Source organism: Erpetoichthys calabaricus, chromosome 16, assembly GCF_900747795.2.
Source record: "Erpetoichthys calabaricus chromosome 16, fErpCal1.3, whole genome shotgun sequence".
Classification (NCBI taxonomy): Eukaryota; Metazoa; Chordata; class Cladistia; order Polypteriformes; family Polypteridae; genus Erpetoichthys; species Erpetoichthys calabaricus.
Genome location: NC_041409.2, coordinates 70,025,468 through 70,038,122, shown reverse-complemented (window position 1 = coordinate 70,038,122; position 12,655 = coordinate 70,025,468). Strand labels below are relative to the sequence as shown.

At 41.9% G+C, this 12,655-nt stretch overlaps 1 protein-coding gene across 1 annotated transcript in view; it reads left to right on the top strand.

Annotated features, from left to right (window-relative positions):
- The window catches only part of sptbn5 (spectrin, beta, non-erythrocytic 5), a 153,835-nt gene that overhangs the window by 121,654 nt on the left and 19,526 nt on the right, over positions 1-12,655 (top strand). The window contains exons 52-57 of the mRNA XM_051919747.1: positions 1,176-1,432; positions 1,772-1,958; positions 5,239-5,451; positions 6,852-7,048; positions 10,438-10,642; positions 10,758-10,934. Coding sequence (XP_051775707.1) covers positions 1,176-1,432; positions 1,772-1,958; positions 5,239-5,451; positions 6,852-7,048; positions 10,438-10,642; positions 10,758-10,934 — 1,236 coding nt within the window. The remainder of the gene's footprint in view (positions 1-1,175; positions 1,433-1,771; positions 1,959-5,238; positions 5,452-6,851; positions 7,049-10,437; positions 10,643-10,757; positions 10,935-12,655) is intronic.

The window sequence follows — 12,655 nt, the reverse complement described above, 5'->3', positions numbered from 1 at the left end:
CAAGTCCAGCTGCCTTCCTTTCAGTTTTTTTTTTGCCTCTGCACATGTCCCCAAGTCACGCTTGTGTCAAGTTTCCATTAGTACAGGTTTAAACTTGCTGTGCTTAATTACTTTGTGCAGTTTAACTGTGGTTAGTTTTGTTTTTGTTTTTACTGGTTAGACTCACATTTCAGAATGTAATAAATTCTTGTCATTACCTGTCACGAAAGCCATTAGCTAGAAGAACTGACCTGGTGCACACACAACATGGTGCCTGATCATTTGAAACCACAAAACGACTTGAGCTCATTCCAGACAAGGGTGTTCGTGAGATCTTTGGTAAGACTTGGCAAGTCCTGGTGACTTCCATTTTTGGCTAGCATCTTGGTCTGATTTATTAAACTGTTGGGAAGTCAACTGTACAGAGCCCTGCTAGTTAGAAGTCTTCTCTTTTGAGTTTTCCTTAAAAGCGTGCCAGCTTGATCTGTCTGTCCATCGATACAACTACTGTGGGTTTAGTTGTATCACACTGAGGCATTGCAACCATAGTTTCATTTGACAGAAAATGCCTTTTCTTCTCAGAATTTGTGTGTTAGAAGTTCTTATAAACAGACAATATTAGCTGGATTCACAAATCATTTTCGCTAACTAGATACGGTATACACTACAGTGTCCATCACTGTCCAGATTAGTTGGATTAGTCATAAACTTTATTGTGTTTTTTAATGATCTAAACTTCAATCACCAAGAAATTTAACTTCAAACAGATTTACCACAAGAGATTGTAAACTAGCAGCTGTGTGGCTTAGGAGATGTTAGGTTTTTGTTAGCTAGTAGATTTATGTATTCCTGGGTACCAAAGCATGCAGGCTTACCCATCTCCTATATTTTCCTTCTTCCATGTTGGCAAATGAATCATCAGGAGGAGATCAATCCTGCTAGACGTTTGCCAGCTTTTAAGGCGACTCTTGAGATAACCATCTCAAAAAGAATTTCATAAAAATAATGTTACAGCCAATCCCATTATTTTGTAAAACTTTTGTTGATTTTCATGGTTTCCACTGGGGTTTGTGGACATCATGGCTGGACAGGTGTGATATTCCATTAAGAGGTGTGGATATTCCATTCACTCTTTTTTAAACACTTCATTTCCTTCTGTTTTCGCTTTCATCTGTTTCTCCCCATTTCTCTCTCAGGCTCTACAGTTTCAGCGTGTGGTTGAGGACATCGATAGCTGGCTTACATTTGTGGAGTTGGCCCTTGGACTCGAAGACTTTGGGTCTGACCTGCTCTCTGTAGAACTGCTTCTCAAAGACATGCAAGAGATTGAAGAATCTGTCGATGGTCATGTTGAGAGGATCCAAGGACTGGTCAACAGTGCCACGGACTTCAGAAATAAAGGCAACTTTTTGGCCGAGGAGATCCAACAACGAGTTGGCAACATTGTGCAAAGGTTGGCGTGCATTTGGTAACATTTACAAAGTAGGCAAAACTGGAGAATTCAAGAAAGAGATGGTGGGTACACAAGTGCAACACCATTGGAGTTCTTGATCTCTTTGCTACAATTGCCAGAGGAATGTCTATTACAATGGCAGCTTGTCCTCAAACAAATTATTTCTACGTGTGATCATGGGCTTCCTCCGTCATGGTTCACTTTTAAACAGTGTTCTCAAAATGTGGGATGAGGAAATGCTTCATTTTTCTTTTCATGACCCCAAACCCAAATCTTAAAGGGTTGTTTGTCATTCATAAATTATCATTGATCATTGTTATTTCTCACCTAACTGCACAGGTTCAGAAACTTGCAGGACCCTCTTGAGACCCGCAGGCAGACGCTGGACGCAAGAAAGTTGCTTTTCCAGTGTTACCATTATGTGCAGGAAGAGATGGACTGGATTCGAGACAAACTGCCCGCTGCCTGTTCTCAAGATTTGGGACAGTCTCTGCACAGTACCCAGGCACTTGTCAAGAAGCATGAGGTGAGACAAGTCAAGAGTCCGTCATGGAAGGCTCATCTTGTTTAGACTCGAGCAGCTGGCACAAATGTCATGACCCGAAATTGCTTCAACCCCTCAAGTAAAGGGCATCAAAGAGATAAGACTTGGATTTTTCATCCTATTTCTCATCCAAAAATCTACAATTCTTGTAAAATAATTGATTAGTAAGTAGGTACTGCAGAACATGTATTGTTTATTAAGATTAGAATGAAATATTCTCTCTTTTCATAACTTCCATCTCACATATCATCAGCAAAACAGTTTTTTTCTAAACTAAAATGTGCCACAGTCCACAGGCCACAGTGCACAACGTTGGAGGACTTTTTGACCTTTCATACGCAAGGGAGGTGGCGTTACAAAAACATCGCTTCAAAAGCATGTTTGTCAGACCTACACTTAGGTAATTTCCCTGTTAGTAAGATCAAATTTACATTTATCCTCAACAATAGTCTTAAATTTAATAAGCAGACAAACTCTGTTGTAAGAAGCAGCTTTTTCCAGTTGAGAATCATTTAAAAAATCAAGCCTTTTCTTTGGTTTGCTGATTTGGAAAAAGTTGTTCATGCTCTTGTTTCGTCTCATCTTGACTATATTGTAACTCATTGTATGGTGGTGTCAGTCAAACTCTTCTCTCTCGCCTGCAGTTGGTCCAGGACTCTGAACTGGGTCACATCAGCGTGAGCACATCACTCCTCTTTTGGCTTCCCATCAGTCTTAGAATTGACTTTAAATTTTTTTTGCACATTTTTAAATGGTTAAATGGTCTGGCCCAGGCTTATCTGTCTGACCTCCTTGTCTCTTATGCCACTTCTTGACCCCTGAGATCGTCTGACCAGTGGCTACTTTGGTGGTTGTGTTTTTGCAGTGTAGCGGTCCGGTACTGCTAAGATTCACACCGTCGCAGGGAAGGTGATATATTTATTTTTTTGGTGGCGATTCCAGGGATGCACCCAGCCTTGGCCTGACCCGCACACACTCACAAGCAGAGACAAATAACATCAGGTAATAAAACAATTAAAGAATGTATTTAACACTAATAAACGAAATATAACTACACACTAAATAGTCCCTCCCCAGTCCCCTTACTGCGATGTACAATAAACACAAACAAACCACAACAATAAACACTCAAGACGGTGTCCTCATACAGTCCAATACAACAAAATCAGGTGAAATGATATGGTGTGAAGATGAGAATCCCAAGAACAGCTTCCGTAGATAATGAGTGAAACAGTCATACCGGTAGTCCTGAGCGGCGAGGGGTGAGATTTCCAGAAGCGCTTCTTTTGAAGATGCACGACAATTAATCCACCACTATAACATGACAGGCAAGCACGAGACAATCCATTCATCTAACGTGAAACGATCCAGAGCACAATTGACTTTTCAGACAACATGTTGGACAGGATACACAAAAACACTGATCTCCTTTTGCTCTGTCAAGCCTCCCTTTTAAACTTTCCCGCTGGCCTCTTTCGTCCCCAGCAGCCCCTACTTCTGTTCCCATCATCCTATGCTGGTATCCCCCTTGGGCTGCTGGGAAGTGAAGTTCTCCCCACAGTAGCTCTGCTACAGTGGTGACTGGAACTCTGCTCTGGAACAGCCTACCGCTTCAGATAAGAGCAGCTCCAACCCTGTCAATCTTAAAATCTTCACTCCCTTTAGTAGCTCATGATGTGTTTTTTGTGCTGCTAATTTTTATTTGTCAATGTTTTATTGTTTTTATTTACTTCTTTTCATTAATTTGTATCTATTGGAACCACATGGGGGCGCTAGAGAGCCCCAAGCCACAGACCCAGCAGTTCACCATACATTAACAGAATAAAATAAAGAACATTTATTCCTTAATGCACCTTCCTTGAGATTCTTCCAGCAATGTACCACAAGTATACAATAAATCAAACACAAATTACATAATTCTTCCTCATCCATGTGGGGCAACAGGCTTCCTTTTATGGTGGAATGCTTCTGGAGCCACTCCACCTCTTCTGGGAAGCACTTCCAGGCCATAATGAAAATGGGGAGGTCCTCCCCTGACAGTACCCTCTTTCGATCCATAGGGACCCCTACAGGGCTGCACTTCCAGACTCCATCTCTCTAGCACCCCTGAGGGTGTCCCGACTGGGTTCTCATACGAGGACTACTGCCACCTAGTGCATGGGTGGATGGATCGATTCCCAAGTTCCGCCTTCTGCTGGTCCATCTATTATTTTAGAGTGGCTGGGCACAGAATTATCTTTCTGCTCAGCTAGCCAATCCATCATATGCGTCACTTGCCTAAAAACCACAAAGCTTCCTAGTGATCAGACACACAAACTGGCGGCATCCATAAAATGTAAGCACACAAGGTCCCTAAAGTCCTTCTCTGCTTCACCCTACTGGTAACTTATCCCATACCTCTATGGTTCTTTGCATGAAGAAAAACTTTCTAACATTTCAGCAGAATCTGCCCATGACAAGTTTCCAACTGTGTCCCCGTGTTCTTGAACTCGTGTTAACTTTTTCAGGACGGATGTTGATTTTTGTTAAGAGGAGAGGTTGATGATGATAATGAACTATAAACAAGGATAAAACCCGCTGTTATGTTGTAGTTGGGCTCTCTTTGCTAGAAGGAAAGTTAGCTTTGTTGGTTTGACTGAGATTCCCTGCGCTCGGTGAGTGGCAAGGAGCAAACAATGACATCTGGCGAGAGATCAAAGCAGATGCATAAAGCAAAATACTCTCTCTGAATTGGACTCTGCCTTGTCAGACTCCAAGTGATCGAAAAATGAATGTGAGGTACCAGCATCAGCTGATTGTGATGCTGAATAGGTTTGTGTAGCTGACACACCTACGGCAACATTCGCATGGGAGGACCACCACTTACGATGACAAGAGGTACAAACTGTGACGTGTCCACCGCTGCATCCCCCGCCACATGAGGATAGACTGGCAGTCACAGATTTTTCATGTTGATTTCTGCATGAAACCATTGCTTTGTGTGCTTTTCAGAAAACTGTGATTTTTGGAAAGATATTCATCCCTCAAACAGTTCAAGTACCAGTCTCTATTCGCTATACTAATTCCTTTTTATAATTTTGACCACTTCAATCACGTCACCACTTAACACTGCTAGGCTCAACTCATAGCTCTTACCTCAGTCCCAGAATGAGCCCAGTTGCTCTTCTCTGGAGTTTCTCTATTGCTACTACCTCTTTTTCATTTTGAACACCTTGTATTTGTATTGCTGTATTGTTTACTGAATTGGGCCTTTTCTATTTAGGCTTTGTTGAGTGACATCGAGAGCCGAGATCCTCTCTTCCACACTGTGCTCGAGATGGGACAACGCTTGATAAAAGGCCGGCACTTTGCTTCAAAGGACATCAGTGCTAGAATGGAGGAGTTACAAGAGGCGATGGATGAGCTCAAGAAGGAAGCCGAGAGACGACAGCAGCATCTCCAGGCTGCTCTGCAAATCCAGGAATTCCTTTCAGAGGTAACCATCGCAAAGAAGCTGAGAGGCAGAAGAATTCACATTTCTGAGGCATCTGAGAAACAAGCAGCTACTTTGTGCTTTTCATACAGCACATTTTTAAGTAGATTACATAACTTTCATGGAAAAACGGTGGATTCGGAATACATAGTATGCCAGGACAAATGCAATTATCTTTCTGTATAATACACTACCTGGCTGTTCGTTTGTCTGTCCAGGATTTTTAATCACCGGTAGCTCGTAAGCCGTTTGACCTATTGACCTGAAATTTGGTATGCATATACTACACAACGTCTATTATCCACTTTCGGGGTGACGATTGACCTCCAAGGTTATTCCTTTTTTTATTTTTATTTTATTTTATTGTAGAATCAACTCTCGTCAGCAGGCAGCAGGGTGGCCGTGTGGCACATGCGTACGGGCGCCGTTCTTCTCCCTACCACCTTCGCTGTCACTTCCCCTAACTTTACATATCTTAAATCATTCTTGAGGCAGATTGAAGACTTAAGTGAAAGCTTAAGTGAATAATTAAAGAAAATGTACTAAGTAATTGCAACACAAACACAGACTTAATCAGTTTTAACGTGAAAAGATACCCAACGAAAGAAGAGAAGAAGCGGGCCGCTAGGGTGGAGAAAAGAAGAGCTGCTCAGGAGCAGCAAGCGCATCAACCTCTGAGCAAACGAATGCTAAACATACAGAGAAAATATATGAAAACTCATGTATGAAAAGTCAAGTGTATTCACTGCACGTTATCGTGCAGTGTGCCGTTACTGGTTTTTATATAACAAAAATTGTTAGTTTTGAAGTTTTACCTCTTACTGGTCAGTTTATCCAAGTGAAGAGTATTGTAGCACACAACCAAACCAAACCAACACTCAGAGCCCAATTACACTTGCATGGAGCCACCACTTAGCTTAACATGCACGTCATGGAGATGTGGGGTAAAACTGAAGTGCCCATAGCAAAAGGGGCACAGTGGGGACATGCAAACCCACATGTACGGTGACTTAGCCAGTATTCATTCTCAGGACTCTGAAGCCGTGAAGCAAGAAAAAAAATCTAACATGTTTTGTGACAATATTGCACTTACATGTTAATTTTCCTGTTTTCTTTCTCCCGTGTGATGCGATGTTGAGCATGTGAGGAAGACAAAGTTGAATTATCTTCCTTTCCATTAACCTGTGACCAGATGTTATGTTTGGAACCACTTTTTGATGATCACTTTGTCTTTCTAAAAAGCAGAGGTTGGGTCGTATATGAACTATAGAAACATGTGCTTGTTGTGATTAGCCAGAAAAAAAAAATATTTCATCTTCCTAAAGTTCACTTTCAGTCAGTCTTGGTATCTTTAAATGATGAACTGACTTCACTTCCCTTTTATCCAAATGCTTACCCTATAGCTGATGGAGCTGGAATCCTGGATAGAGGAGCAACGAGCGCACGTGGAGAGTTCAGACACTGGAAAAAATGAGGAGTCCACTCAAGCATTGCTCCGAAAGTTGGATTCCATTGAACGAGACCTGGAGGGATACGGCCATCGAGTTAAGTCACTAGAGGAGGCTGGGCACAGCCTGGAGAAATGCCAGCACCCCGACAGGTAATGTAGTGTAGCGCCAAAGTCACTAACTACCATTTTTAGTAATTTTCTAAAGATGGAATTTCATTTATCTTTCATTTTCTATAAGCACATATAATGCTTCTGAAGGGAATATCCTTTCCAGGTATGTGGGTAGAGGCATGTTTTGATTTTTGACCTTTGTTACGTGTAGTGATGAGCAAAATGATTCATGTGAAATGGAATTTGCAGGGAAATTCTGCATTGTGCTTTGTTAAAAAAAATTAGCAAAACAAAGGGCATTTCCCTTCCGGTGAAATTTGTATAAGAGAATAAAAGCCCTTAAGTTCTTGTCAGGAACCATTTAAATCCATTAATTCCACATGCATTTGCCTGCCATTTAGTATTAGGGTTAGGGTTAGAATTAGGGTTAGGTCTTTATTGAAAATAAAACAAGTTTTCTGGATTCATTTCCCGTCACGTGTTTAGCCATTAGCCGTGTGTTGTGCTCATTTTGCCGGTATGACAGCCGCATTGCAAACCCTCATCTGCAAGAATCAAGAAACAGGAAGGAGCGTTTGGTAGGTAACAATAGAGGGGAAGTAGCTTTCCATGTCCTGTGTTTTCCTGTGGAGTGACCGCTTTGATGCGTTTGATGGTGTGTGTTGGTGTTTCTTTGTCTGTAATATGCAACATGGCCCTGCGTTCCTCTGTGGAAATAAAGGCAAAATTAAACTGGTTTGACTGGATTACAGCAGAAAAGAATACAAGAGAACATGGAACCTTTAACCCCCACCTGACCCCCTATGAAAACCCTCTTCTTAGTGAGGTTCGCATTTTGTAATTATGAAAATTGCCTGCAAAATGAATTTTAGTGTCAATTTCACAAAACCTTAATGCAATTTGGAACTCCATCACCTTCATGAATCCACAAATAGTCACACTAACCACATTACTATCTCTTTGTGTTGGCCTGTGCAGTAAGCTAGACTGAATTACAAAATAAGCCAAACAGACAGTTTGTTTAGAATCACATGGGTTACAGAAGATGGATAACTGTGTATACTATTATAACAAAGTGGGTACTCTGGACAACCATCCAGACCAGACCAGGAATTTGACTATAGAACGTAAGTGATTTAAAAGGGAAAAATAAAAGGAAGGAAAAAAACACAATACAAAAGGGTTACCTGAATAATAAAAGTTGTGCCCCCCATGGCCTTCCAAAGCACATCAGTGCTAACTAATCCTCTAAAGTGACCCATCCTACCCCCTCACCAGGGGTGACTTTGTCTCTGTTCCTCTCCCGACTCCAAACTCGCCTGCTTGTGTGTACGATGGCCACAGTTTAGTTGTGAAGGTGACCAGAAAATGGAGATGAACCTCAAGGTCTGAAGTCGTGAAGTCAAGTCAAGCAACGCGACAAAGCCTAAACGTCTAACTAGAGGAGTCCATTGCAAGGAGTCTATAACCAAGATGAAAACTTCACTAAATAATTATTCATGCAGCTCTTACAGTTTGGCACTCGGAGATGGCATCAAAATGAGAAAAAGGTGCAAATCACCATGACTGCCACAAAACATTGTTGTTATTGAAATGAGAAGCAGCCCCTTCAAAATACATAAAATGGTGGCTGTATTATCGTGGAATGAGTGGAACTCACCAAGTTTGTTATTGGATTGGTCTGCTCTCGCACCCTAAACTTCATACACACAGACTTTATCCACACAAGCACTGATCATGAGTGATGCTTGGACAGCCTATCACTTCTCTGTTCTCCACAAAGGGACTTACTAACAATAACATGAACAATGCACAGGTGTTTCCAGATATAACCTGGACCTAAGGTTACCTTGGTCACTGAAAATGACCTGAACACATAACTGTCCCCAGGAATAACTTGCTGACACACCTTGTTCCCTGAGAATACCCTAGACACATATGAGTGTCCCCAGATATCACCTACTGTAGACTTAAGGCTGCCTTGGTCCCTAAGATTAACCTTGACATATAAAAGCTGTTTCTGGGTATCACCTAGACCTAAGGCTGGTGCATCTTGATCCTAGAGAATAACTTAAACGCGCTCCTGTAAATCAATTACCGTGAATTTCACTCTTCTTGGGGTGTCCCCCTCAGTCTGCAATCTCCTGTCATCAGGTGCCCTCTATTTCCTTTATTAGTTCAGTCACTCTAGATCAGGGCTTCTGAACCTGAGGTCCGTGGACCCCTAGGGGGAGTGCCAGGGGGTCTGTGAGGGTCAGATAGAAATTAGCATTTTTATTCACTATACAGCCTGGTACTGTTGATTTAGAGTAGATGTAGTAGTAATAATAGTAGAAAACGTAGTACTAATTTGCACAAGAGGATTGTATTTCATAATTATAATGAGTGGCCATTACTTTTTGCATAAAAAAGAGTGTTTTTTATATTGTTTACTTTAAGTTTTAATAATACTTTGTGTATGTCATATGTGTATGAGACAATCAAATCTCGCTAAATAAAGTACATTATATTCATTGTATGCAAATTTGTGTTTATGTGAATATTTCAGGGGAAGGGGGTCCATAAATTTCATCAGATTCTTAAAGGGGTCCATGACTCATAAAAGGTTAAGAATCACTGCTCTAGATAGAAAGACTAAATATAGACATTTAAAAAGCAAAGTAATATTTATTTAAACAGAATCTGGGTATACAGATTCTTAAAAAAAAGCTTATTGAAAATTAGCAGCAATGTCAAAAAAAAATCTGATGTCCATGGCAACTTTTACATTTAGCTGTCCATCATCTTCTGCATGATGTCTGGATGATGGAGAGGGAGACCAGCGTTATGCCAGTCCTTTGGTTTCATGTTGCACTTCATAGACCAATGGGGTGTTGTGGTGTAGGGTAGATCTCCAGATTTTAATTGGAATTTGAACCAGTAACTTTGATGCTTTGACTCTTGTTCCTTTAATCAAGTCCCACATTGGGAATGCTGGATTCCATGCTTTCATCTGAGTAGCTACTGTGAATTGAGTCATAAGTTATGTTATTGGTTTTTTTCTACCCACAAGCCCTTGTAAGTGTTATATTAGTAAAGTAAAGTAAGGAAGCTCTTGAGTTCACTCAGCCAAGGTGTTCCGAATTCTGAAGCCAAATGAAAATTGTCATTGTCAGGCTCTCGGCTATTTGGGTGAAGGGTGGTCATCATCTTACTCTTCAAGTTGTATGGCTTTCCATGAAGGTTGCACTTAGTGTATCTGACTGTATCAGGTGAAAGGACATGCCACATTGACCAGGATGCTTGTAAAGGAAGGGGAAGTGATCTGAACACAGGGACAATTCCATATTATACATATGGAGGCTCCACTGATCTCTTTAGTCCAACACCACAATATACTTTACTCTGCGGTTTAGCCTGCTCTCTCTTTCTCTTTTTTTCCCCCACAGTCCCCTGGTATCTGAGCAACTTCATTCATTTTTGGACCAATATGAGATCCTTCTCCAGCTCTTTAAGGACCGCCGGGCCTTGCTGGAGGAGCAAAAATGGATATATCAGTTTGACAGGGAAGCCCAAGAGTTCTGCAGCTGGGCTATTGCTAAAAAGAGCCTGGCAGAGTCAGAGGATTATGGCCAAGATCTGGAGGATGTGGAGGTAATAAAAATATAAAATGGAAGCAATGAGTTGGGGCAAATAAAAGCCATGTGTACTCCTGTGAGGTCCGCAGTGGGCTTGCTGAGTTTGACTTGATGCCTTTGCACTTTCACAGATTCTAAGGAAGAAGTTTGAGGATTTCAATGCTGATGTGAACATGTTGGGCCCTCTTAAGTTGGACTCCTTATTTAAGATAGGAGGGAAAGTGAAGTCTCTTGAAATCCAGGAGAGGCAGCAGAAGATGAATCAGCTGTGGGAGGACCTTCTTCAAGCCATAGAGACACGGGAGGAGGTAAGAGTTTGGGAGGCACGTCGACACAGTAGGATTTGGGCTGCATCCACATACTTTGGGAATCATGGCAAGTACATTAAGAGCTTCAAAATGGGAAATTTCACAGTTGGCAACTTCTAGTGGGACAAATGTATTACCTGAATTACCTTGACATAATGGTCATCTCTTGCCTCAATGCGTTATATAAAATTAACATAAAAACTTTGGCCCAATGTGGCATTTGGATTTAATTTTGGATGATACCGTGTACCTAATCTTTAATTTTTTTTGCATGGATTGAGCCACAAATTAGCAGTAACCTCTCAAAACTCTGACCAGAAATGCCTGAATTAAACCAAGTTGGGAGGTGCGATGTCACAAATTACATCTCCAAAAATACAGTGCATCTGGAAAGTATTCACAGCGCATCACTTTTTCCACATTTTGTTATGTTACAGCCTTATTCCAAAATGGATTAAATTCATTTTTTTCCTCAGAATTCTATACACAACACCCCATAAAGACAACGTGAAAAAGTTTACTTGAGGTTTTTGCAAATTTATTAAAAATAAAAAAATTGGGAAAGCACATGTACATAAGTATTCACAGCCTTTGCCGTGAAGCTCGAAATTGAGCTCAGGTGCATCCTGTTTCCCCTGATCATCCTTGAGATGTTTCTGCAGCTTAATTGGAGTCCACCTGTGGTAAATTCAGTTGACTGGACATGATTTGGAAAGGCACACACCTGTCTATATAAGGTCCCACAGTTGACAGTTCATGTCAGAGCACAAACCAAGCATGAAGTCAACGGAATTGTCTGTAGACCTCCGAGACAGGATTGTCTTGAGGCACAAATCTGGGGAAGGTTACAGAAAAATTTCTGCTGCTTTGAAGGTCCCAATGAGCACAGTGGCCTCCATCATCCGTAAGTGGAAGAAGTTCGAAACCACCAGGACTCTTTCTAGAGCTGGCCGGCCATCTAAACTGAGTGATCTGGGGAGAAAGGCCTTAGTCAGGGAGGTGACCAAGAACCTGATGGTCACTCTGTCAGAGCTCCAGAGGTCCTCTGTGGAGAGAGGAGAACCTTCCAGAAAGACAACCATCTCTGCAGCAATCCACCAATCAGGCCTGTATGGTAGAGTGGCCAGACGGAAGCCACTCCTTAGTAAAAGGCACATGGCAGCCCACCTGGAGTTTGCCAAAAGGCACCTGAAGGACTCTCAGACCATGAGAAAGAAAATTCTCTGGTCTGATGAGACAAAGATTGATCTCTTTGGTGTGAATGCCAGGCGTCACGTTTGGAGGAAACCTGGCACCATCCCTACAGTGAAGCATGGTGGTGGCAGCATCATGTTGTGGGGATGTTTTTCAGCGGCAGGGACTGGGAGACTAGTCAGGATAAAGGGAAAGATGACTGCAGCAATGTACAGAGACATCCTGGATGAAAACCTGCTCCAGAGCGCTCTTGACCTCAGACTGGGGTGACGGTTCATCTTTCAGCAGGACAACGACCCTAAGCACACAGCCAAGATATCAAAGGAGTGGCTTCAGGACAACTCTGTGAATGTCCTTGAGTGGCCCAGCCAGAGCCCAGACTTGAATCTGATTGAACATCTCTGGAGAGATCTTAAAATGGCTGTGCACCGACGCTTCCCATCCAACCTGATGGAGCTTGAGAGGTGCTGCAAAGAGGAATGGGTGAAACTGGCCAAGGATAGGTGTGCCAAGCTTGTGGCATCATA